Source organism: Oryza sativa, chromosome 1 (genome assembly GCF_034140825.1).
Source record: "Oryza sativa Japonica Group chromosome 1, ASM3414082v1".
In the NCBI taxonomy this organism is placed as follows: Eukaryota; Viridiplantae; Streptophyta; class Magnoliopsida; order Poales; family Poaceae; genus Oryza; species Oryza sativa.
Window position 1 is genome coordinate 33,506,120 of NC_089035.1, and position 26,328 is coordinate 33,532,447.

At 37.9% G+C, this 26,328-nt stretch overlaps 4 protein-coding genes across 7 annotated transcripts; 2 read left to right on the plus strand and 2 right to left on the minus strand.

The window, feature by feature from the left end:
• Positions 1–607: 607 nt before the first annotated feature.
• Positions 608–2,345, plus strand: LOC4327900 (uncharacterized protein At1g27050). The gene is made up of 2 exons (NM_001401735.1): positions 608–1,003; positions 1,917–2,345. The coding sequence occupies exons 1-2, from the start codon at positions 614–616 to the stop codon at positions 2,106–2,108; spliced, it is 582 nt and encodes a 193-aa protein (NP_001388664.1). The 5' UTR covers positions 608–613; the 3' UTR covers positions 2,109–2,345.
• Positions 2,346–2,757: 412 nt separating this feature from the next.
• Positions 2,758–6,364, minus strand: LOC4327901 (inositol hexakisphosphate and diphosphoinositol-pentakisphosphate kinase VIP2). Its single transcript, XM_015756553.3, has 7 exons — positions 6,335–6,364; positions 4,751–4,992; positions 4,621–4,678; positions 4,181–4,348; positions 4,012–4,086; positions 3,699–3,917; positions 2,758–3,142 (listed from the first exon to the last, which is right to left on the minus strand). Exons 1-7 carry the CDS (start codon positions 6,362–6,364, stop codon positions 3,080–3,082), a joined length of 855 nt encoding a protein of 284 aa, XP_015612039.2. The 3' UTR covers positions 2,758–3,079.
• Positions 6,365–6,955: 591 nt separating this feature from the next.
• LOC107278698 (uncharacterized protein At1g27050) lies at positions 6,956–8,697 on the plus strand. Its single transcript, XM_015756533.3, has 2 exons — positions 6,956–7,355; positions 8,269–8,697. Exons 1-2 carry the CDS (start codon positions 6,966–6,968, stop codon positions 8,458–8,460), a joined length of 582 nt encoding a protein of 193 aa, XP_015612019.1. The 5' UTR covers positions 6,956–6,965; the 3' UTR covers positions 8,461–8,697.
• A 415-nt stretch (positions 8,698–9,112) lies between these two features.
• LOC4327902 (inositol hexakisphosphate and diphosphoinositol-pentakisphosphate kinase VIP1) lies at positions 9,113–25,288 on the minus strand. Of its 4 annotated transcripts, none has more exons than XM_066304418.1 (31): positions 24,986–25,288; positions 24,817–24,876; positions 24,008–24,054; positions 23,182–23,265; positions 22,500–22,563; positions 21,408–21,561; positions 20,316–20,383; positions 19,543–19,647; positions 19,086–19,178; positions 18,827–18,901; positions 17,813–17,907; positions 17,488–17,694; positions 17,312–17,411; positions 17,150–17,220; positions 16,668–16,746; positions 15,736–15,894; positions 15,407–15,449; positions 14,725–14,807; positions 13,970–14,032; positions 13,820–13,894; positions 13,602–13,721; positions 13,199–13,437; positions 13,060–13,104; positions 12,330–12,396; positions 11,610–11,681; positions 11,103–11,344; positions 10,973–11,030; positions 10,533–10,700; positions 10,364–10,438; positions 10,051–10,269; positions 9,113–9,494 (listed from the first exon to the last, which is right to left on the minus strand). In XM_066304418.1, the coding sequence occupies exons 1-31, from the start codon at positions 25,055–25,057 to the stop codon at positions 9,432–9,434; spliced, it is 3,165 nt and encodes a 1,054-aa protein (XP_066160515.1). In that variant the 5' UTR covers positions 25,058–25,288; the 3' UTR covers positions 9,113–9,431. The 4 variants fall into 4 exon arrangements, with proteins under 4 accessions (XP_066160515.1, XP_015611981.1, XP_066160516.1 ...); XM_015756495.3 differs by having other exon boundaries at positions 20,316–20,386; XM_066304419.1 differs by lacking the exon at positions 13,060–13,104 and having other exon boundaries at positions 20,316–20,386.
• Between the last annotated feature and the right edge of the window lie 1,040 nt (positions 25,289–26,328).

The window sequence follows — 26,328 nt, forward strand, 5'->3', positions numbered from 1 at the left end:
TTCGACAGCCATCTGTCGAACTGGGTAGTTGGTCTAAAAAAATATAAAAAAGTACGGCTACAGGAATCAGCAGGAACATGTCGAACTGACAAAGTTAGATAGGGTCACGTGAACAGTCAGGAATCAGCAGGAACATGTCGAACTGACAAAGTTAGATAGGGTCACGTGAACAGTGCCGCTACAGGACATATCGAACTTTCAAAGTTCGACAGGTTGCGGCTACAGGTGGCTGTCGAACTACGGTTGTTCGACAGATACCTCTGTCGAACCACGGTTGTTCGACAGGGTGCTAAACATGCGATTTCGCCTAACCGATCTATATTTTTGCGATTTTTCATTAAAATCGTATTATTTTCAAAAAAAATTTCCTTTAAGCACAACTTTTCGTTTTTTATATTTGCATAAATTTTTTTAATAAGACAGGTGGTCGTAAGCAAAAGCTCAAAATCCCTTATATTATGGGACGGAGGGAGTAATTAATATTCAATTTCTTACTTATCCATTGAAATATACTCCATATAACAATTGAAGATACTGCACGAATCTCCGCGCAATCAGCCGTGCAGATTCCCCTACTATCCCGGCCAGGGAGTACACTTCGGTGGACATCATCATGACCCGTCACCGCAGAGGCAAGCGCGGGCGCGCGAGCCCCGACCCTCCGGCGAAGCGCCGCCGCCGCGGCCGCGGCCACGGCCACGGCCCTGGCCCGCCGGAGTTAGAGGCCGACGAGCTGGAGGCTCCTCCGGCGCCGGTACAGGCTCCATCGGCGGCGGCGGCGGCGGCTTCGGAGCCGTTGCTAGTGATGGTCGCGGGGCTGCCGCCCGGGTGCGGCGTGATGGAGCTCAAGTCGCGGCTCGGGGCGTACGGCCCCATCGCGCGCACCCGCATAGACGCCGCCTCGGCCACCGGGTACGTCACCTTCCGCTCCGCCGCGGCCGCCATGGCCGCCATTGCTGCCTCCCTCGACCCCGACGGTGGCGTCACCGTCGGATCCAAGAAGGTAAGGAGATCTGCGTGCTGCAGTTGGATGAGCTCGATTTCAACTTGCTGTGCGTGTAGAGGAATGCAGTACAGCCTGTACAGGGTCAAGCTTTGCTGAGAATTGTTTGAAGGCGCTGCTAGATTTGAGAATTTTATAGATTGGCATCACATCCGGCCTTTTATCTCGACTTTAAAGTTCTGATGGATGATGGATTATGGATCAAACAGAGTTTATGAAAATTATTTGAGGGCACAGACGAGAGAATTTAGTATTAGAAAGTTGAAAGGTTGACTTTAAAAAGTTCTCTAAGAAATGCCGATGAAGAAAGTTTATGCAAAAATCATACCGTTTGGGAGTTTGGGAAGTGCGCCCGCAATAATCAAAAATCCGTGAGAGGAAAAGAATGCTTTTTTTAATTATTTTTCATCTCATTTTATACTCTGCATTTGCTGTTTCATTCTAGCATTTTGGATTTAATTAATGTGCTAGTTATTCAATTAACTTACACATTTGCTGGGCTCTACAAAACCTACTCAATTCCGTGATGAACTGGCTACCTTAAATTCAGTCCAAGGTTACAGTCAACCATTTTATCTGGTACAAGTCTATAAGATAGTAAATTATATTCAATATTGATCTTGTTTACATCCAGACTGTGCTGGTATCTTCGCTGTCACAATTTGTTCATGTTAACGGTCGTTTAAAACCAAGTAGAATACAGATTTAGTTTAGAAAAAATAAACAATAAACTTATTTTGCACTTTATTTTAGTCGAAATGCATCTGCACTTTGGTTGTGCAGCAGGCACAAAATAAACAGAACAAAATTTCTAACAGATTCAGGGGAAGCTATAGCATGCTACACATGTTTTGAGCCATTTGGTACTCTTGCTCTTCGATACTCAGATTGCTGGTTCTTTCATGGGTTGCAGGTTTTAGTTGTACAGGCAAGCGAGGCGCCGAATGACTTGAGAAGTACAGCTCAAGCCAACCCAGTGGGGGAGAATACGCATGATGCGACGAAGAGGAATGCAAGCGAATCTTCAGCGTTCTCGAGCACGAAAGCGGCTCCAGAAGGAACCTACAAAGCTAGAGAAATAGTCGCCTACGATGATCTGTTCTGAACTTCTAATAACCAGCCTTCTTTAGGGAGGAGGTGAGACAACCATTCAGGTTTGTTCTTGTACACTGCTAGGGTCTTTAGGTGAGTAAGCTATGGGTATTTTTTAGTGTGTGAAGGTACCTTCAGATGGGTAGGTGTTTCTTGTATTCAGCATGTATTGTGGAAGTTATCATCAAAACATGAGAATTTATGTATGTTAGATTGTTAATATTGACAGTGCCTTACCATCTTCTCAAAATTTCTATTCAAGTGCATTCGACTATTATTCGTGGCTACTTTGAAAACATTTGAAAAAGATTTAGCAAAAAAAAAAAGATCAAAAGTGTTTTGATCGATTCAATATTTGACACCGTTTCATAAAAGGCAGAAGAACCGTCTGATCAAAGAGGTGAAAAAAAAGGAATCTGGGAGTTGTGCTTCGTATCACATCAGTCTATACCAGTAAAAATAGAGCAAAAGTAAATCGAATATATCACACTGGCATGTCACAAATATACAAGGTATTATTCCGGGAATGTTCAGCGAGTACTTTTTGTTAAACATGTTCGATTAAAACGCTCCAACCTGTAAAGCTCTAAAAATAACGCTCTTAGCAAACGCCTAAAGTAGCAGAATTTTCTAGTGAAATTATTCTGAAGACGGAAACACTATAATTTTAAAGGCACATAATATGACCACCTTGTATATATACGGAAAATTTTATCCAGATACACGTGTAACCTATTATTTACGCAATTACACTGTCTGCAAAACAGCTCTATCAGGTTACATTCTCAGAACTGACAAAATTGTTCCAGCTGCATGATCTTCAGTGCTTGGCACTCATGCAGCATTTTGCAGACTCACTATTAACCTCTCTTCAAGGCAAGTGCTTTATCAACATTCTATTGGTAAACCATTTACCTGAGACTTTTGTTAACAGAAATATCAAACCATGTCTGACTTATCTTGCTGGCCTGCGTGTTGAACATGCTATTCTTGAAGCTTTTTTGTCTTCCTTTTTGGCATACCACTCACCATGTCTGACTTATCTTGCTGTCAAATTTCAAAAAGGAAAATATGTAGTTAATATAACAGGAGGAGGTAATAAAATAAGAAATTTTAGGTCATTATCGCCAAAGGTTAAAAAGATATAGCCAAATCAATCATGTATACAAAGAGGAAAAGGCTGTACAGTGACATCTGACTGGTTTGTTGATGATTATTCATAGCATTGTGTCAATATGACTAGTTAAGCTGATTGTTCCCAGACGTAAGCAGTCTTCTAATGATTTCTGATTGATTGCAGAAGCAGACAGCCTCATAACGCTATCTGATTAATGGAGTATCCATTGGCACTAGTCAATTTTTAATTCATTAGCGTTATATACTCGTGCAGTGACGATAGTTCCAGCATTGATCCCCTCTCTTAGCTGGTTCATACAATGTTGTGACATTTCTTAAACCTTCAGGCTCACTCTGTGGTATAAGATTGGAGAAGAATGTTTTGGTGGTATTTTTTGGCACTGACAAAACATTGGAAGTATTAGATGCTATTTTCTCTAAAATAGAAGGGCAGAATCATTCTATGATAAAGAACAGGATAGGGTACCAATCTTGCGCCTTGCAATCCATTATCCTTGCAGAAACGGACTGCCAAAGATTGAGAAGGGGCAGCTGGGGGGAAATCTTCAGCTGGCATTGCAAATGGACGAACCATTTTATCAAATTTGTCCAAGGTGAGATATGATCCAACTTCCTGCAATCTTTCTGGCTCCATAATTTTCATAGTGTGATCATCAGGTAGCAATGAATCTTTTCCATGTTCGCTCTGTATGGATACATTTTTCAAGAACTGTTGAGTTAATAACCAGAAATGTTGAAAACAAACATCTTACATTTCATTTGAAGGGGACCAAACTCACCTGTAAGGAACTTATATCTGCACCACGACTATATGTCATTTCTATGCGAAACCTTTTTGGGTCTTCCAAAGAAACCTGCAATAGTTGTCCAATGACAAGATCAATATCACTTCTCACCGGTAGTATTAGTAAAGTAAAAGCTTATGATTACACTATAATTTTTTAATACCTCTGTATTCTCGAACATACGCAATACAATGTAACTCATGTAGTCAAGTTCCCTTGTTTTAAACAGATTATCTAGAGCATTTTTGCAAACAAGACTTTCTTCTCCATCCATAGATTCATCAAAATTGCAGTATCGAAGTACATTCATTAGAGAATGTATATGTGATTCCTGACAACAAAATAATCCTTAGTCATTCTTATCAGGGAGAAGAAAACAAAAACAAAGAATTTCAGTTAAAAAAAAACTCCAAAGAAATGTCATATAGGAAATTGTCGTTTCCATGATGATGTATGCTTTTTAGAGCCTTAGTTTTTAGGGTTTTTTTTTTTTGAAATTTCTGTATACTTCTATAGTTATATTGATATATTACCATAAATCAAGAAAGCATAAACTTAACAATTTGCAAGGGGAATATGAAAACTCAATGTAATTTGTCTTACTGATGTAAAATAGAGCCTTGTTCGAACACGTCGTTCAGGTTCCATCACATTGGCATATCTACAACAAAATTATTTGAATATCAATTGTATTCTTCATAGTCAAGATTCCTAACTGGAATTTCGTACTTACTTTGGATCCAAGCAGTATTTGGTTTCTTTGTGCGAATCATCAAGATCAATTGACTTCTTGTTTGAGTTAGGTCTATCAAAACCCTCATTCTTAACATCCCCATAGTAACCCCTATCCTTCCGTTTTGAAGAAGGCACTATTGTTGGATCATGGCATGCATTAGATTCACCACCAGCAGCAGCAACCTCTCGTCTGGTGTTATGCAGGTCAATCAGAATCTTGCCCAACAAACGGCGTGCAATCTGAAGAAAAGGACATGAGAAACATCATAAGTTGCTTCTGCTCATTCTGATCAGGGGAAGATCACAAGCAAAGCTACAGATGCTGCTGCTGGACCTCCTGACCTGAGAACATTTGCTTATGCACCAACAAGATCTACCACCAGCCGTTTTGATCAGAGTGAAAACACGCGCAAAGCTATGTGCACTGCGGACAGCCCTCCTGATATTAGCACATTCGAATATAAACCCATGAAAAGCGCCGTCAGACGTTCAGATGGGAGCAAGTTTTCAGGTGCAGCACTAAAAGCAGCTAGACGAACCTCTCGGAGCTGATTCTCACAAAATTGTGGATGCACCTGCCAGCTTCCTTATCTGAGCATGTTTGGATTTGCGTATGCCTTCTGTCTGCGTTCATGATCTGAGTTCAACAGAATCATCCAGCAACAAATGCTCTCAATAAAAGTGCATTCCATTTTGCCCAAAGTGCAAGCACGGCTGAGGTAGCTGCCATTCACTACTACTAGCTGCAGGGCTTATCAGTTCAGACTTCAGAGCTCATCCGTATCTGCGCAATCAGAAGCACACATGTTCTGAAGGGAAGTGCTTTATCTTCTCGGTTTCCAGAGCCAATTATGTGGCATTTTGCGAGCCAAATGTATGTGCTCGTTTTTGCCTTGTCCAATGAGGTTCTTGTATGAACAGCAGTCGAATTTGCGATGCTATTTAAGCCGCAAATGAGGATACTGTTGTATTGTTCCTTTTTGAGAAGATACTGCTGTATGTTCATTCTTATACAAGTGTGAGCATTCCTTCAGAATTCAGATAGCATTACTCTTGTCAACTATTGATCAAGATGTTGGAAAGACTTTGAAACCGGCTGTTTAAGCACTTGCCAGCATTCTACCAGTCTTTCTGAAAGATTATAATAAGAGTAAATTGCATATTGGGAACAAATTTTTATCTAGTTTGCAGATTTTCACTTTAAACCGGCAAACTTCACAATAGTTGCAAAATGGACCGGTGTTCTTTTCCAATCTAAAATTCCAGTGGCTAGTCTTAAAATAACGGTGGCCAAACTCTGGGATTACAACCGAAATGAAGCTAATGCAAACATGGAATGAAAAAAAAAACGATACTATATAGTTTTCAAAGTATTCCCTCCGTCCCATAATATAAGGGATTTTGAGTTTTTGTTTGCTTTGATGACTCGTCTTATTTAAAAATGTTTGGAATTATTATTTATTTTTTTTGACTTACTTTATTATTCAAAGTATTTTAAACACGAATTTTTTTGGAAATAATACGATTTTAATGAAAAATTGTAAAAATATAGGTCGATTAGGCGAAATCGCATGTTTAGCACCCTGTCGAACAACCGTGGTTCGACAGCCATCTGTCGAACTGGGTAGTTGGTCTAAAAAAATATAAAAAAGTACGGCTACAGGAATCAGCAGGAACATGTCGAACTGACAAAGTTAGATAGGGTCACGTGAACAGTCAGAAATCAGCAGGAACATGTCGAACTGACAAAGTTAGATAGGGTCACGTGAACAGTGCCGCTACAGGACATATCGAACTTTCAAAGTTCGACAGGTTGCGGCTACAGGTGGCTGTCGAACTACGGTTGTTCGACAGATACCTCTGTCGAACCACGGTTGTTCGACAGGGTGCTAAACATGCGATTTCGCCTAACCGATCTATATTTTTGCGATTTTTCATTAAAATCGTATTATTTTCAAAAAAAATTTCCTTTAAGCACAACTTTTCGTTTTTTATATTTGCATAAATTTTTTTAATAAGACAGGTGGTCGTAAGCAAAAGCTCAAAATCCCTTATATTATGGGACGGAGGGAGTAATTAATATTCAATTTCTTACTTATCCATTGAAATATACTCCATATAACAATTGAAGATACTGCACGAATCTCCGCGCAATCAGCCGTGCAGATTCCCCTACTATCCCGGCCAGGGAGTACACTTCGGTGGACATCATCATGACCCGTCACCGCAGAGGCAAGCGCGGGCGCGCGAGCCCCGACCCTCCGGCGAAGCGCCGCCGCCGCGGCCGCGGCCACGGCCACGGCCCTGGCCCGCCGGAGTTAGAGGCCGACGAGCTGGAGGCTCCTCCGGCGCCGGTACAGGCTCCATCGGCGGCGGCGGCGGCGGCTTCGGAGCCGTTGCTAGTGATGGTCGCGGGGCTGCCGCCCGGGTGCGGCGTGATGGAGCTCAAGTCGCGGCTCGGGGCGTACGGCCCCATCGCGCGCACCCGCATAGACGCCGCCTCGGCCACCGGGTACGTCACCTTCCGCTCCGCCGCGGCCGCCATGGCCGCCATTGCTGCCTCCCTCGACCCCGACGGTGGCGTCACCGTCGGATCCAAGAAGGTAAGGAGATCTGCGTGCTGCAGTTGGATGAGCTCGATTTCAACTTGCTGTGCGTGTAGAGGAATGCAGTACAGCCTGTACAGGGTCAAGCTTTGCTGAGAATTGTTTGAAGGCGCTGCTAGATTTGAGAATTTTATAGATTGGCATCACATCCGGCCTTTTATCTCGACTTTAAAGTTCTGATGGATGATGGATTATGGATCAAACAGAGTTTATGAAAATTATTTGAGGGCACAGACGAGAGAATTTAGTATTAGAAAGTTGAAAGGTTGACTTTAAAAAGTTCTCTAAGAAATGCCGATGAAGAAAGTTTATGCAAAAATCATACCGTTTGGGAGTTTGGGAAGTGCGCCCGCAATAATCAAAAATCCGTGAGAGGAAAAGAATGCTTTTTTTAATTATTTTTCATCTCATTTTATACTCTGCATTTGCTGTTTCATTCTAGCATTTTGGATTTAATTAATGTGCTAGTTATTCAATTAACTTACACATTTGCTGGGCTCTACAAAACCTACTCAATTCCGTGATGAACTGGCTACCTTAAATTCAGTCCAAGGTTACAGTCAACCATTTTATCTGGTACAAGTCTATAAGATAGTAAATTATATTCAATATTGATCTTGTTTACATCCAGACTGTGCTGGTATCTTCGCTGTCACAATTTGTTCATGTTAACGGTCGTTTAAAACCAAGTAGAATACAGATTTAGTTTAGAAAAAATAAACAATAAACTTATTTTGCACTTTATTTTAGTCGAAATGCATCTGCACTTTGGTTGTGCAGCAGGCACAAAATAAACAGAACAAAATTTCTAACAGATTCAGGGGAAGCTATAGCATGCTACACATGTTTTGAGCCATTTGGTACTCTTGCTCTTCGATACTCAGATTGCTGGTTCTTTCATGGGTTGCAGGTTTTAGTTGTACAGGCAAGCGAGGCGCCGAATGACTTGAGAAGTACAGCTCAAGCCAACCCAGTGGGGGAGAATACGCATGATGCGACGAAGAGGAATGCAAGCGAATCTTCAGCGTTCTCGAGCACGAAAGCGGCTCCAGAAGGAACCTACAAAGCTAGAGAAATAGTCGCCTACGATGATCTGTTCTGAACTTCTAATAACCAGCCTTCTTTAGGGAGGAGGTGAGACAACCATTCAGGTTTGTTCTTGTACACTGCTAGGGTCTTTAGGTGAGTAAGCTATGGGTATTTTTTAGTGTGTGAAGGTACCTTCAGATGGGTAGGTGTTTCTTGTATTCAGCATGTATTGTGGAAGTTATCATCAAAACATGAGAATTTATGTATGTTAGATTGTTAATATTGACAGTGCCTTACCATCTTCTCAAAATTTCTATTCAAGTGCATTCGACTATTATTCGTGGCTACTTTGAAAACATTTGAAAAAGATTTAGCAAAAAAAAAAAGATCAAAAGTGTTTTGATCGATTCAATATTTGACACCGTTTCATAAAAGGCAGAAGAACCGTCTGATCAAAGAGGTGAAAAAAAAGGAATCTGGGAGTTGTGCTTCGTATCACATCAGTCTATACCAGTAAAAATAGAGCAAAAGTAAATCGAATATATCACACTGGCATGTCACAAATATACAAGGTATTATTCCGGGAATGTTCAGCGAGTACTTTTTGTTAAACATGTTCGATTAAAACGCTCCAACCTGTAAAGCTCTAAAAATAACGCTCTTAGCAAACGCCTAAAGTAGCAGAATTTTCTAGTGAAATTATTCTGAAGACGGAAACACTATAATTTTAAAGGCACATAATATGACCACCTTGTATATATACGGAAAATTTTATCCAGATACACGTGTAACCTATTATTTACGCAATTACACTGTCTGCAAAACAGCTCTATCAGGTTACATTCTCAGAACTGACAAAATTGTTCCAGCTGCATGATCTTCAGTGCTTGGCACTCATGCAGCATTTTGCAGACTCACTATTAACCTCTCTTCAAGGCAAGTGCTTTATCAACATTCTATTGGTAAACCATTTACCTGAGACTTTTGTTAACAGAAATATCAAACCATGTCTGACTTATCTTGCTGGCCTGCGTGTTGAACATGCTATTCTTGAAGCTTTTTTGTCTTCCTTTTTGGCATACCACTCACCATGTCTGACTTATCTTGCTGTCAAATTTCAAAAAGGAAAATATGTAGTTAATATAACAGGAGGAGGTAATAAAATAAGAAATTTTAGGTCATTATCGCCAAAGGTTAAAAAGATATAGCCAAATCAATCATGTATACAAAGAGGAAAAGGCTGTACAGTGACATCTGACTGGTTTGTTGATGATTATTCATAGCATTGTGTCAATATGACTAGTTAAGCTGATTGTTCCCAGACGTAAGCAGTCTTCTAATGATTTCTGATTGATTGCAGAAGCAGACAGCCTCATAACGCTATCTGATTAATGGAGTATCCATTGGCACTAGTCAATTTTTAATTCATTAGCGTTATATACTCGTGCAGTGACGATAGTTCCAGCATTGATCCCCTCTCTTAGCTGGTTCATACAATGTTGTGACATTTCTTAAACCTTCAGGCTCACTCTGTGGTATAAGATTGGAGAAGAATGTTTTGGTGGTATTTTTTGGCACTGACAAAACATTGGAAGTATTAGATGCTATTTTCTCTAAAATAGAAGGGCAGAATCATTCTATGATAAAGAACAGGATAGGGTACCAATCTTGCGCCTTGCAATCCATTATCCTTGCAGAAACGGACTGCCAAAGATTGAGAAGGGGCAGCTGGGGGGAAATCTTCAGCTGGCATTGCAAATGGACGAACCATTTTATCAAATTTGTCCAAGGTGAGATATGATCCAACTTCCTGCAATCTTTCTGGCTCCATAATTTTCATAGTGTGATCATCAGGTAGCAATGAATCTTTTCCATGTTCGCTCTGTATGGATACATTTTTCAAGAACTGTTGAGTTAATAACCAGAAATGTTGAAAACAAACATCTTACATTTCATTTGAAGGGGACCAAACTCACCTGTAAGGAACTTATATCTGCACCACGACTATATGTCATTTCTATGCGAAACCTTTTTGGGTCTTCCAAAGAAACCTGCAATAGTTGTCCAATGACAAGATCAATATCACTTCTCACCGGTAGTATTAGTAAAGTAAAAGCTTATGATTACACTATAATTTTTTAATACCTCTGTATTCTCGAACATACGCAATACAATGTAACTCATGTAGTCAAGTTCCCTTGTTTTAAACAGATTATCTAGAGCATTTTTGCAAACAAGACTTTCTTCTCCATCCATAGATTCATCAAAATTGCAGTATCGAAGTACATTCATTAGAGAATGTATATGTGATTCCTGACAACAAAATAATCCTTAGTCATTCTTATCAGGGAGAAGAAAACAAAAACAAAGAATTTCAGTTAAAAAAAAACTCCAAAGAAATGTCATATAGGAAATTGTCGTTTCCATGATGATGTATGCTTTTTAGAGCCTTAGTTTTTAGGGTTTTTTTTTTTTGAAATTTCTGTATACTTCTATAGTTATATTGATATATTACCATAAATCAAGAAAGCATAAACTTAACAATTTGCAAGGGGAATATGAAAACTCAATGTAATTTGTCTTACTGATGTAAAATAGAGCCTTGTTCGAACACGTCGTTCAGGTTCCATCACATTGGCATATCTACAACAAAATTATTTGAATATCAATTGTATTCTTCATAGTCAAGATTCCTAACTGGAATTTCGTACTTACTTTGGATCCAAGCAGTATTTGGTTTCTTTGTGCGAATCATCAAGATCAATTGACTTCTTGTTTGAGTTAGGTCTATCAAAACCCTCATTCTTAACATCCCCATAGTAACCCCTATCCTTCCGTTTTGAAGAAGGCACTATTGTTGGATCATGGCATGCATTAGATTCACCACCAGCAGCAGCAACCTCTCGTCTGGTGTTATGCAGGTCAATCAGAATCTTGCCCAACAAACGGCGTGCAATCTGAAGAAAAGGACATGAGAAACATCATAAGTTGCTTGTGACTAAAAAACAAAACAGTGCCAAATAAAAGGGCTAGCCTCTAGGAGAAAATTGGGTACTACATATTTTCTGCAACAAATTCCTTTAGCATCCTTCATTTCTAGAAACAAAATCTCATTTATGTTAGTTTTTCGGATAAACACTACATAATGAAAACAATGAATATACAGGACGCAACTCATAACAGTTTCTTTTCCAGTTTTCAAATATATTTACACACCAGTACCTTTGAACCAATTTTGAGTTTCTGCTTCGCATTTATTCCATACTCATTTGGAATTACACCATCAGCTAGTGACTGAATGAAAAAGAAACATTATAAATAGTTAGATAGCAGGCAGAAAATGGATAGAAAAAGAGCATTAGAATGACCAATCATAAAATTCAGAATTCAACATAAGCACGCCACTCTTACTAGTAACGTACTCCCTCCATCCCATAATATAAGGGATTTTATCCCTCTCACTAGACCCACAATATAAGAGATTTTGCTATACTACTTGTCACATCCATCATCTCTAATTCAAATTTCTACCTATTTTAGCCTCCAACTACCCACTCACCACAACCAAAATCACATTTAATAGGGGTATTGTAGTCTTTTCTTTTCATCCTTAACCTTTCCCAAAAGGGAATAATCCCTTATATTATGGGATGGAGGGAGTAATAGGTAGTATAGCAGTACATGTTTCTAATAGTGCATAGCATATTGAGTTCTCTCAGTGTTAATTTAGTAACAGTAAAGCAATAATCATTCACCACTCTACTAGTTGTATTCATAATGTAAAACAGGGATCAAAGGATTTCATTTAGGACCTGAGTGCTATGAAATGATGTCTTCATGTGCAAATATTTCACAAATACACAGGAGCAGCTGTATATCCGTGGTTCTACACACATTTAAGTGCAAGGTACATTTTAAGAGTGCGATACATATTTAATTTACCTGAGAAACTCTGAAGAGATCACTCAAACCATTAAGTTTGAGATGTGAGTTATGAAGGAGGTCATACCTGTCAAGTATACTGTTAGAAATAGATGAGGTGAAGAGATATGCTGGAACAAAGAAATGTTTTTGAAACTTGAGAAAATGCTTTTGTTTCGAACAAAAGCATCACGTGATTTTTAAAATAATTGCAAGAAGCCTTGAATTGCAAAAAAGAGAGAGCAGATGAACACTTGCAAAAAAAGCAAAATGAAGTTATTTTGGGCAAATTTTATCTGTCTTTGAGATCGTCAACATTGTGAACTTTCCAGTGATCCACTAGCAAACTTTCAGGTAAGCTTTAGGAAATATTTGAGACTTTGATAGTCATGTTTTTTTTTTTTTGAAACCAATAGTCATGGTTTTCTTATGAAAATAAGAAATTTATTTTCCTACGGCTGGGCTGTTTCGCTGAACATTCTTGTTGATTCCCTAGGTCACAGCCCCTAAGGCCTAAACAGCATGGAAAGCAGCTGGGCAAATCAAGGTCAGGCCCTCTCATGGCCAAGTTTCGAGGCACAATTTGGTATGCTAATTTGCATGTTCATTCAGAAAAGCAAATTCGAATGAAGTTGACAATTGACAAAGATCTTATGGAAGAGCATGATACAATCATATAATAGGCATCCAGGGCCCAGCTATTTTGTGAAGAGAAATAGAAGCATCTGGAGATGGTAACATGGTTACCCACTTGCAAGAGTCATATATATCAGGTATTTGCGTAGTGTCAAAACGTCTGCATCATAATGAGAGTTTTAGCAATGGTTACACAAGCTGCAACTCCTTCTGAGAATTTAATCAACAAGAATATTAAAAGCTTGGAAACATACTTTTTTCTTTCGTTGTAGAGATCCCTCTCTAGTTTCTTCCAACGGGCAAACATCAAAAGGAAGCTCTCGCTGCCACAAGGCAATCCAGAAGCAATGCGGTCCATATCAATTGCTGTTTTCCCTAGTGCCTTTGCTTGATCATAAGGATGACTTGGTGAGTCACTATCTGTCACAGCCTCTTCATCTTCATTGTCAGAAAGCAGCTTCACTTGTGCAGTTATTTCCTTGGTCAATTGAGCCTGATTGGACAGTTGAGATAAGGGCAACTTATTTGTCACCATTATAGATGTAATTATCTTAACGTTTGGTTGTTTTAGATGTGCAAGTTTCTGCAGAAACAACTCACAAGTATACGGTATAGAAAGCAAAGGGGAAAGGAAATAAATACATCTAATGCATATACCAAATTTGTGAGAAGGTTAGCAGCATTTGGAGGCACTCCAGCTCCATCAACCATCCATGGGAACTCCATAGTCTCACCATTTGCAATTTTTGAAGAAAGGATAATATTGTGCAAACGAGCCTGCAGAGATCTGACATTTTATGACAGAAACTTTTGAAGTTTCAAACAAATATTTTTTTTCATAAGTATGAGTTATGGCATTGGTATCTGAAGGCGACCTTCGCTTCATCTATCTCAATAGAGCCATCCTGAAGTCCATCAAGCATAGAAGAGTCCTTACTGACAAGTGAAACCTGGAGACAGTAAATCCAATGAATTGCAGCTCTGTCAAGTCTTCAACTGGATATATTTCCGTAATAGGAACAAACCAGAATTGGAGTTAACTCCCCCTCCAAATCAAGAAGACCTTTCGCAAAAGCTGCTGCAGACATCTATTAGGTAACAACAAGAAAAAAAATGTAAGCAACCATCCGTTAGGACCGTTACCCAGTACAAGAAAAATGACATAGGATAGTAAGGTCAGGAAACCCCAGCAATCATTACTTTTTTTACATATTAAATGCAAAATTATTTGATGGCATGTCATTATGTTCATGTTGTCTTTGGATTTTCTCCTTTATTTTCTCTGTTGTCTGTGTGCATCCCTGCCTGATGTAATTCCATTACTTAATGAAATATCCCTTGCCTAAAAAATTTAATGGCATGTCACAGAAGGCATAAATGTACAAAAAACATAAACATTTCAGTGAATCCAGAATGGAACTAAATAGTTTCTGGTAGTTAGAGAATTACTACGAAGAAGAATAAGTTATTACATTACGTTACTATTGATTATATGGACCAGGGTCCAGAAATCTGCTACCAGTTCTGCTTAATACTGGGTTTTTGCCCACTTGAAGGTGTGATGCATCAAATCATGTGTAATCATGTGAAAAGACCAGTTTTTCAGATAGCTGCCAAAAAATGGCTGGTTTTCAGAGGAACAGAGCAGGCGGTTCAATCCTGAGTCCCGACTCTAAAATCCTAACCCTGATATGGACATGATGTACCCAAAAAATGGCTGGTTTTCATTTTCTTTTACATTCAATAACCCAAGCCTGTAAGAAGAAATACTGCCATTTACCTGGACACGACCTTCATCTGAACTGTATATTTTCAGATCATGCCTATATGTACTGTGCAGACGAAGCAATCCTGGTCCTTCACCTAAATAAACCGAAGTCACACCAAAATAGTACATGAGACACAAAAGCCAAATAAATGGTGCTGTTTTCAGACAGTTAGAGAAAAGAATGGGAGGCTATCTAAAGAATGGGAGGCTATCTAACTGACATCTAGACAGAAATGGCAGCCAAATTAACAAAGGGAAAGGAAAGAAAGGACATAAGTAGGGCACAAAATATCAACGTGAAGGATAATAAACCATTTTGTGAAATGATTGCTGGAGTAATTTCACTAAAAGTAAAGATTGAGATACCATTTCAGTAAACCAACTGAACTGAAATAGCTGAACCTGACCAAGTTACATTTTATTGAAAAATTCACTACGATTATTTTGTTTAGTTAAGTTTTTTATTTCAAATTGGTACCCAAAGTGGCACAGTGAAACTGAATATAAACATTTAGTGAAGACTTCACCGAAGGTCTGAAATGGATTAGACTATTGTGGTGTTTAGTGATGCAGTTCATACAATAATTTAGTTAAAACCAGAGTTTCAGCAAAATATCACGTTGGAGACCCACAGCTTGATGCCACACATAGAAAGTTCTAAACGGGAAGCGGAAAAGTTTAGGATAAGGCATACTTGGATACATATTATTTCTGAAGTATCTTCCCAACTCTTCTGCCTGCATGATCAAACAAAAGCATCTGAGAGACACAAAGGGGGGACACGATAAGAACTTAAATGAAATGAACAGACTGATCATTAATCATGTTTACTTAGATTATGTCCATAGTACTAATAAGTTGAATATTTGGACATTGAAATTGGAGATTGTTGAATTAACATAAAATATCCATAAACCCCAAAAAATCATACCGACATCAAACTAAATGAGCTTCATTGGCAACGCAGTGCTCATTATAATAATGACAGATAATAAAATCTTCAATAGGTGAAATGAAAGCAACCTGCTTTCTCCCAGCATGAGTTAGAACTCCACCGTACTTGAGAACCATCAGTGCTTCAATTGGATACTCCTCCTTCCCGTTGCCGTTACTTTTAGGAATATGGACCCAATTGGATGGCTTTAACTGCACTTTCCTATAAATACCTGAAAAATGTCCACCCTACAGGCCATAGGGAAACTAATACTTAATGCCTAAGAATCTATTGTATTTGCAACTAAAATTGACAATGAGGACAAATGCAGATTATATATGGCAGTAAACAAAAGGAAATGTCTAGACAGCGCCTTTGTATCGCATTTCTATTCATGCAACACAATTGTCTCAGCAAGAACAAGTACATAAATAAACAATCTTATATGTAGTATTTAATTAAACAGAAAACATTTTGTAAATAGTGATGTGGTATTTGATTATACTTCACGAAAATCTACAAGAACTCTGCAATGGAGGCATGGAGCTCCATAGATATGTAAACAGTAACTGCTGAACCACATAAGCTATTTATGTATATACAAACTGTTAACAATTTTATGTTTTTTTTAACATTTATAGATGGAAAAATGATTTTTGAAGAACAGGTAGAACAACAATAAGCATGATGGAGATCCACGGGAAATATACAGTTATCAACATGAAGGGAATGCTTTCATTATGCACTGACAAGATCACAAGAAGCATGCTGCTATCGTTGTAGTAGAAATTAGCTGACCTAAATACCAGGCACCAGTGAACACCTTTTCGTGCCACTCCAAAGTACGTCCAACCAAAACCAACACTTTAGGCTTTAATCCTCACTTCATTTTACAGGGTTAACCCAGTTGGTGTGCATGGCTCTTCAAGGTTTATGTACAACTACCATTCTTATGCTTGTATATTCATCCTAGGTGCCATGCCAAACATATAGCCCTATTAATACTTGAACACTATTTTACCTCTTCTAGAACTGCTCTAACTTGGCGTAGCTTCTCTGCATGCTCAATTTCAGCATCACTATCACTTTCACGGCCAGACCTGAAGTTAGAAATTTTTTTCCTCTTTGTTAGCAACAAATCAACAATGCAACATACAAGGGAGAGAACATGCTCACAATTAAGATCCGTGTGGATGTCTACTATGTATTGTTAGAAGTCAGAACTCTAACCAAGATACACATATTACATAAAAACATAATTTCTGACATCAAAAGGTAAAATATTATATGGGGATATTAAACATGATCTCATAGATTTTTAGCATTTTGTAAACTAGCAAAAATGCACATATTTTGAAACCCTTGAGAACAAACAATAAATTGGAAGACATATTTGATACGGATTAATATTTTGTTTTGTTGTATGTTACTAGTGACATCCAGCTGCACATACACAAACCATAAACCATAAAACCATAGAAAATTTGAGGCTCCAGAAATTACCTAGCACGTGGAACAAGGATTCTTGTTGCATCTAATAGATCTTGCAGCTGCAAGGCACTTTTAAGTTTTGCCTGCACAATTTGACAACATGATCAGTTTTCAGGAAGCAAAAATATAAAGCTCATGAATAAATCTAAATCGAAATTGAGTTAGTTTTCGTACCTCTGCATGGGCCTTTCCTCCATTGTATTTCAACATTAATTTTAAAAGCTTTTCTTCAGTTACCTTCAGCTTCACCTTTTGCTTTGGCGTGCGATCCCCACTTGCATATCATTTTTTGTAGTGTCAAAAACAAGTTTGATGATGATACAATTTAGAGATCATAAGATTATCCTTACTGGCGTATAACAGCTATGACACAGCGCAGCTCTTCTGATTGCCTAGATATGCCAACAGTTCCCCTTTCTCGATCTCTTACAGCATCAAATGGTTGGACTGGCTCACTGACTTTCCATGGAAGATTAGCAGGAATGGTGGATGAAATATGTGGAGCTTTATCATCGAGAAACATTTTCCTCAGAATGCATGCAGCATCATCGTAGTACCTGGAGTTATGAAGGCATTCACCAAATAAACAAGATATAACGAGGAATTTGACCATAGAAAACTACAAATGCATTAAACTGTTACAGTAATTGTTCCAACAGAGTGAGAAAGATTTACTTGTGTGAGCTTTTCACAAAACTCCAGCCATTGACATCACATACATAAGACCTTGCCTCCCCCAAATCACACCTTAGAAGATCAAAACCACACACCTACACAAAGAAGGAACAACTACTGAGCTAATACAACTACCTGTATGGTCTTTTGGTTTTGGAATCCTGACATATATCAAATTGTTATCCGCAGTCTTATGTGCTTCGTTCTTTGTAATAATTGGCTGTAGATTCTGTTGAAGCAAATGCCGGAATTAATCTAATTCCATTATATAATAAAAATATAACTAAGCACATATAAATTAGCTCTCTGTATATTTGTTTTCTGCATGTATGGCTTCTGGTCATGGAATAGAGGTGTGTCCAATTCATCTCCAATCTATCTAATTGATCCATTTTGCTCAATGGCAGGAAAGAGCATTGCATGCCATTTCATTAAGCTAGAGGATCGAAAGTATTTTAGTTAAAAAAAGTCAAACTCAGTAATCACAAGATATTCAGCCAGAGATCAGGTCCCTAAAGGAAAAAACAAAACAAAAAAAGAAAATCAAGGAACTCATTTAGTACAGATGCGCCAGCAGAATAAGGTCAAGAATGACCAACAAAGGAAAATTTAAGCTACATATATAAGCTCTTAAAAGCATTTTGCTCCAGCAAGGTGCCATTTCATGCACTCCTTGATCAACCAAACTTGAACCACTGCAGCATTGATCCTATTGAAAATTCTCGTTCCACAGAATCCAAGCAACAGAGATCACTATGGAGTTGGATGCTCAATACCTTCTTGATCTTCCACACTACTTGACCTTGTGCTAATTAATCTTGAAGGAAACAAATTCTACTTATATGCTGTAGATGACTTAACACGATGATGGTTTCACTAACTGTATCCATTATGTCTAGTGGTATTGACAGGTGACAGCCCATAAATACACAATATAAGATACATCCTAAGTTCTGAAATAGTGTAAGCTTCCGACATAGTAGGAATTAAATAATAACTAAAAGAATTCTGTACCGCTTGTCCGAAGGCTTGGCAAATATTCCTTGCAATTTGTTTCTCAGTAGGGGTTAGTAAAACAGGATAGCGCACCTTCAAGAAAGATACAAATTATACAACAAGTGTTAGATACAAATTATACAACAAGTGTTACTATATATCTACACAGAATGGTAACTAAAGAACATAAACGGGTTAAATATCCATCAAAGTGTCAAATACTGAGGCATATTGATAGCACTGGTGAATCCTATGGCAAATAGGCAACAAAGGTTACCTCTTTTCCATCAGAATTCCTCATAACAACCCCATCTACAACTGGAGATTTGCGGGCTTCAGCATGTGCATATCCTGGCCCAACTGTATAAACCTACAACATGATGGTTAGTCTTTTATAGGACAAAGCAACCCTGGACCAATTGGGAAACTGTCCTGATGAAGATAATTTTCCCTCAAACCCAGATTTCCAAGAGAATGTGATTCCCTTTTGGTATCCCTAGAGATTCAAGTCCTTACCATGGTGCATTTCTTAATGCCCAAATAAAAAAAAGGGAAGCTTGTGGCATATGTTGCATGTTATGGCAACAATGCATGTAGGCATCAACTGTATAAAATATAATTATTTTATGTTTACTCATTACCAAGAAGAAAGCTGTAAAAAGTTCCTTTTTAACATATCTGGAGAGTATAAGTTGGGAGGAAAAAAAAATAGCACTAGGCGCAAGTTCTGTCACCTTGACATCTGTTCCTCCTGTTGGCATGAATTCTTCATAAATGTAAGATCCATCTCGCCTCACCTTCCTAATGTCTGGATAAAATTCACTAGATCGATTGCCAACCTATGCATAAATATTTTGAAGAATACATCTGGTGAGTGAATTTGGGGAGTTTTGAACAGATGAAAGTCGACTGGAAGAACATGATATGACAAGCAGATTCAGAAATCAGAATGCACATTAACTCATTCATTTATATCAAAGAAGTTTAACCTCAGCAAGAAAATACCAACTAGAGCAAAGATAGCCAGTTATTTTTTAAGGAGGCCGGCCTGAATATATTAACCTTCAAAGGTAAAAAAAAAAAGTAATACAAAGGCGGACACAGCGCAAGCACGTCAGAGAGGACACAAAATAGATAAAACAGCATGTTAGAACATAAAGCAGATGATCATCTGCTAGGTTACTGAGTTATACTGTGACAGTGTTTATTATCAAGTAATTTTTCTTAGCAACAAGAAAGACATCACACATAATTGTGTGTGTAAAAGAAAAATAGATAGGATTATAGACACTCTGTGCTAAACAAGGAACAAGCTTGGAAGAAGAAAATGAAAAGGAAAGCAGATTAGAACTGAAGCAGCTCCCTATCGACAGCGCTAACACCATCTACTCTAGATGCTAAGTACTTCCTCAGTTAAGAAATGATTAGTATTTTCTTAACAAGAAAGAGACTAATTACAATTTTTCTACCAAGAAATGTGTGTGAATTGAAGGTAACAAGTGCCCACCTTGCGGAACAGTTCTTTCATTCCTCCACCAGCGGAGCTAGGATAATATATCATTATGTTATGGTCATCTCCTATGTACAACAGAATTAGTCAGCAGCAGCAAAGATTTGTTCTAACACTTCTTTACAATGCGGCAAAGTTAATGTTTAAAATAGACAATCTGACAAATTAAATTTGCAGTACCGCACAAATTGGAATATGCATGGATGCATTGATAAGACTGATTCATGATTTGCATATAAAAAAATGTAGAACTTATTGCAGAACAATTGGCAGTTATTAAGGATAGGTTTTCCACAATAAATGAAAGTACAAGGCACAGACCACAGGGGAACAAAATGCATACTTTAGCTAAAATAAATTGTCTACTACTAAACCAATAATAAGAATGAATGAACAATTTTAAGTTTCTTACCCATCAGTACTAATATGTAAATTTGTTTCATACCATGCCATGAAGAATATCTCATTTATGTATTTTAGGAGCAAGATAAGCAATGTTTAGTGTTTGACATTATTTAGACTGCCAAGGCTTCGGCTTGTTGATGCTTCGACAGTCAACATATGTTTCCAAAGCACTCATGCATTCTATTGAAATTAGATCCATATCACAGCAAGGTCAGGCCCAAATATCAATTGACTCATGATATTTTGCCAAATACATAGTTTTTCCTAATCCTAGAGAGTGGATGCAAGGTGGGCTCTAATGAGTTAGCTTTGCATGGTTTGTTTTAATTATGTCCATTAAAGATGTATTATCACCACCCAATCGTACCATTAATTTGTGTTTTGAGTTGTACCCTACAATACGGAATGGATTTTGCCAGTTTTTGGAAGGCTCGCAATTTTCTTTTGTAACCTGCCACTTCTCATAGTTGATACTAGGAAGCAGCCTTCCATGAGAAGCTTAATCAATCAGACCTAGTGCAGGTTTTCTTTTTCTTTCTTTTTTTTTGTTTTGGCGTACATGTATTCCGCAGATATAAAATGATAGTTGGTATTCTAGTGGGAGACAGAAGAACAGGCATGAACTAGTAGAAGGAAAAACCATTAAGAAAATATTTTTTCTATCAAGAGCTGATACTAACATACCATCGATTGGTTTCTCCACAAAAGGCTTGTAAAATCGCTTTCCATGGATCTCAATAAAATCATCTTGCTCAACAAAGTACTTTAACTCTTGGTTAGGGTATTCTCTTCTGACAACAGCATAAGTTGGAACAGGAACTCCGAACAATTTAAGGTGCTAAACAGGCAAAAGGGAAGTATCAACATTTGCGAAAAGAGAATAAGCTATTATGTAAAAGGTTGCAAACTGGAGTGGAGGGTTGTGTTTCTCTATAAGTATAGTTGGATAAAACCATCTGTTGACTATCTTATCCATCCTATAAATTTTGTTGACGGTAATAGTTGCTGTGTCAGGAAAACAAAACAAGAATACTTATAGGCCAAGCATTTTGTTGGATATACATAATGATATAACAAATAAAACAAACTATACTGTTCTTGCAGACTAGGACCACATCAGTCACATAATATAAGGAACAGACATAACATCTAGTTTTTTTTACAGTACTTATCTTTCCATCCAAAATTATGCATATCCTTTTGCAGGTTCCATAGGACACATTTACACAGAGGAACATATTGTAGGCATATGAACTTAAAAGAAATTTCTTTTCAAACTGGAAATGCTATATCTAAGAAGAACATTTGCTCACAGGAGATTATCTCATTGGTATCAGTTTCCAGAGAGAGAGAGAGAGAGAGAGAGATCAGTACCAACTTCTGCATTTATTAGGATAAAAAGGCCTGTTTGTATTGGCAGTTTCAAAAGAGAATGTAACAGATATTACAGTAGAGTCTTGAGATTAACATGGTCAACAATAGACTGCAGAAGCAAAAACTAGATATTTCAAACGAACTAAACAAAGGTTCATTACCAGATATTCATAGATGATCTTGCTGCCATCTTTTGGTTTATATACTGTTGAGTACTACTACCTTCTTCAAGAGAAGTTATTTCTTCTAGTTTAAAGGAGGTTAATTTGCATCCCATGATAACTAGCAAGAAATAACACATCTTTAAAGAATCTATTACAGAACAAGCAACTCAGTCAAAACATGAAAAAAGGATATCTCAAATGTACGAAGCATCATTTTTTATTATACCGATATTAATACCTCATATACTTTGCTGCGATCATGGAGGAGGTATTGGGGATCCAACTCATTGACCAAAAATGGCCTGCATAAAGATATTTACATAATGTTATTGCATCAAGTTGATGAACTTATATAGGTATCTAGCTAATAATAAACATGTGAATTTCTTAGGCCCATAATCAACACTGCCTGTGTATTTCCCAAGAAAAATAATATACACATTAATAATATGTTCAAATTGCAGCTGACCAGTGTTAAAAAAAGGCTAGCTCAAATGATAACCTATACTTATGATTTCTAAAGTTCTCTTCATTTTCTTCAGCTACAGAAAAAAGGCATAGGCAAACTCATATATACATACATGAATGAAACAGTGATATCAATAAGAGCTTAGGTGATGCTATTATGAATAGAGTTGCTTTAGATACATTAATTAGCCATGGGCACATTCAGTAGCAACTATATCAAAGTAACTTTAAAAGTGGTGCAAATGTTGAAGCCAAAAAGGGCAACTATACAGAAACAACACATGGGTCATCAATGTCCACAATTTTATTGTTGATAATTATCTTAGTCCAGCTGCTAGTAGTACTAGAAATGTTCTATATGTCAGGGAAGCCTGTTGTGAAACTAAAGATACTTGCAGATCCAGCACAAAGATGTGCTCTGAAAATTTCATGTGTCAGGAAAAGCATTTAACCTGCGTAAAGCAGCATATTTCTCTGCCTTTTCTAGTGGATACCCAGCCGAGTAAAAGGCAATCAGACAGTCACATAGAGGCCAGCTGTCAACAAAAAAACAGAACAAAGATGATTTCATAGTAAACACAATATATGAAGAAAAATAAATCACTGAATTAACCTCATTATACTCCATCCAATCACGAAAACATATGTGCAGATAATTAGATGTTTTGGACATGTTTCAAGTCAAACTTTAAAAAGTTGAACATCAATGTATTACTAGATTGAATGTATGAAAATCATATGCGTAGATTTGCCTCAAAAAGTATTGTTGTAATACATCAGGTATTCAAAGATTTTACAATAGAAATTAGTGGTCAATACTGCATTTTGAAGACCGTGTAACTGTCCAAAAAGGCATTTTTTTGTGACCAGAGGTAATATCATGTAAAGTCTGATATCATCAGATAGAAGGAAATCTTTAGTATTCTAGGAATATTAAGTTGACATCTGCTAAGAGGTGCATCATCACATATGGACAATGGATTTATTTAGCAGCACAAAATTTTAAAACATATCAGTTATATTTCCTAGACAGATATTCATAATCACTCTATCAAGGATTAAATATGGTTATGCTACAGCAATCATTTGTGAACTGACTATATTTATCCTAGGTCTTATCCTTCAAGTAAGACAGCATGATCCATCATTCATGTCTGTACATCTGTACAGATATTTTGACCTGCATAATTTGCTTTTCTATTTTGCCAATAACAACAAATTGAGAACTAAAGAATTCAAGCTCATAGAAGGCTCTCCCTTCACAGCTATCAGGCATACCTTTCAATAGGATCTTCAAGAATGATTTTGTCACCAAAAATTATAATCTGCATCCATAAAGCATGCATGTAGTTATTAACATTCAGCACAATGTAGTTGCTTTACTAAAGAGCCAGAGATGCTCATATGTTGTATTGATCAGAAGCAAAACACTTTACTATGCCAATACACCATGGTGGCATATACGTATCTTCTGCAGGATTCATAGCTACAACTGACTGTATTTGGCAACTGATAACAGAAGAGAGAGTATAATTACAAGGTTCTTCTTCCATAACATTTTATAGATATTTATCTAGTTTTTATGACTACCAAACTTGAAGTTGTGCAGGCCACACATAGACTTTTGTAGGAAATAATACAAGAATGGCGTTTTGCATGGTTGTTGTTTGTTCCTCCTACATATTCTTGTTTTCCGGGTACCCGGCCAAATAATGAAGGATTGATTGAGCCGTGGAACCCGGGCAATATGTAATCGCCACGCCTTAACTTGTACAGCAGTCAGAAAATAGGGTGCTAATGGGTTCAGTTACACAGTTTACTCCTGCATATGGAAACAGAGACACAAGGATCATATGCTTTTTTCAGTTGATGTTGTCATAGACCTCTAGCATGTTTCTTCAGACAGTTCGCGGGCATCAATAATCCTAATTGAATCTCTGAATGCTTCTCATCCTACAAAAAGACTCCATTTTTCCTCTCCATTTGATATCAAAATTTGCTCTTAAGGAGAAACGTCAAACTAATTAACAAAAGAAACACGGGCTGGAATCTGCCTGAAGACCAGAATGACCTTTTCCGAACCATACCTCGAACTCCCCGAACGCCCGCAGCCTCTCAAGAATCTGCTCCATGGGGGAACACCACACCTGCAACCAACATGGGAGAAAAAGAATAACAAAAAGTAATCAACATGGCCACCTCCGCATTGGAGCCAACCCAAGAACACAACTGAAAAAAATGGATAAAAAATCACACCTTCTTCTCCATGACGCAGACACCAATCTTGATCTTGCCTCCACCGTCACAGCCATCATTCCGCCGCTCCATCCCCTCGCTACCCCTTTCTGTTCTCCGGGAAAGAAGAGATTACAACGGGAAAGGGAGGGTCTGTTTCTTAGGACATTTCGCACCCCCCACAAGGATTCCAAGATTGAAGCTTTTTATGGAGGAGGGCAGGGAGGGACGAAGAGGGTATGTGAGGAGAGTGCACTGTGCAAGGATAAACTTTTCTTCCTTTTTCCCCCTTTATTTTTCAAGGACTACAAGTCTACAATGAGCAGCTCTCTGCGTCTCTCCCCATGCTAGTTATTCTGAATCTCTTCCCATGCTAGTTTATCTCGGATTTGCTCGGAAAGAACCTCCTTTTCATTGCTTTTACTTTTGTTTATGTGCTCAGCAGTCAACATGACTCTTCTCTTTTTCAGTTTCTCCACTTCTGTTCAGCAAGAAATTAGGAGATACGGTAGTTAGTTGGCTTATTGCTACGGGCACACGGCAAGTTTTGGTTTACTTGCAAGCACGACCACACATTCGAGGTTTCTGACAATACATGATGAGTCTAGTAGCAACACAAGCACAATTTAGGACAATTTAGGGTGTGTTTAGTTGGGGAAAAGGAAATTTTTAAGTGTCACATTGAATATTTGACCGGATGTCGGAAGGGGTTTTCGGACACGAATAAAAAAACTAATTTCAGAACTCGCCTGGAAACCGCGAGACGAATCTTTTGAGACTAATTAAGCCGTCATTAGCACATGTGGGTTACTGTAGCACTTATAGCTAATCACGGACTAATTAGGCTTAAAAGATTCGTCTCGCGATTTCCCCCATAACTGCGTAATTAGTTTTTTATCTATATTTAATGCTTTATGTATGTGTCCAAAGATTCGATGTGATGTTTTTGAGAAAAAATTTTGGGGAACTAAACGGGCCCCAAAGGACTACGTTTTTTGGCTGTCAAAGTTTCTTAGAGCATCGATAGTACTGCAACTTGGCGAATGCTTTTGGATTAGGTGTTTTTTCTTTTCTTTTTGTCATATGGAAGAAAATAAATAGAAAAACAAAATCGATACTGCTTTTGAGCAACGCATGGTATGAACTCATGTTTGCTTTAGTTGTAGTCAATCCACAACGGAATGTCTAGAGTGATTTCATAATTAATTAAAATATGTCGGTCCAGTTTTTTTTAATGTGCTTATAAGATATAGAGATATAATGTACGTGAATATGCATGTGTATATTAGCCGTAGTACGTTTAGAAAATAAAATACAACTACATGTGCATGGGAATGGGTGCACCTAGTATTTCATTAGTTTGT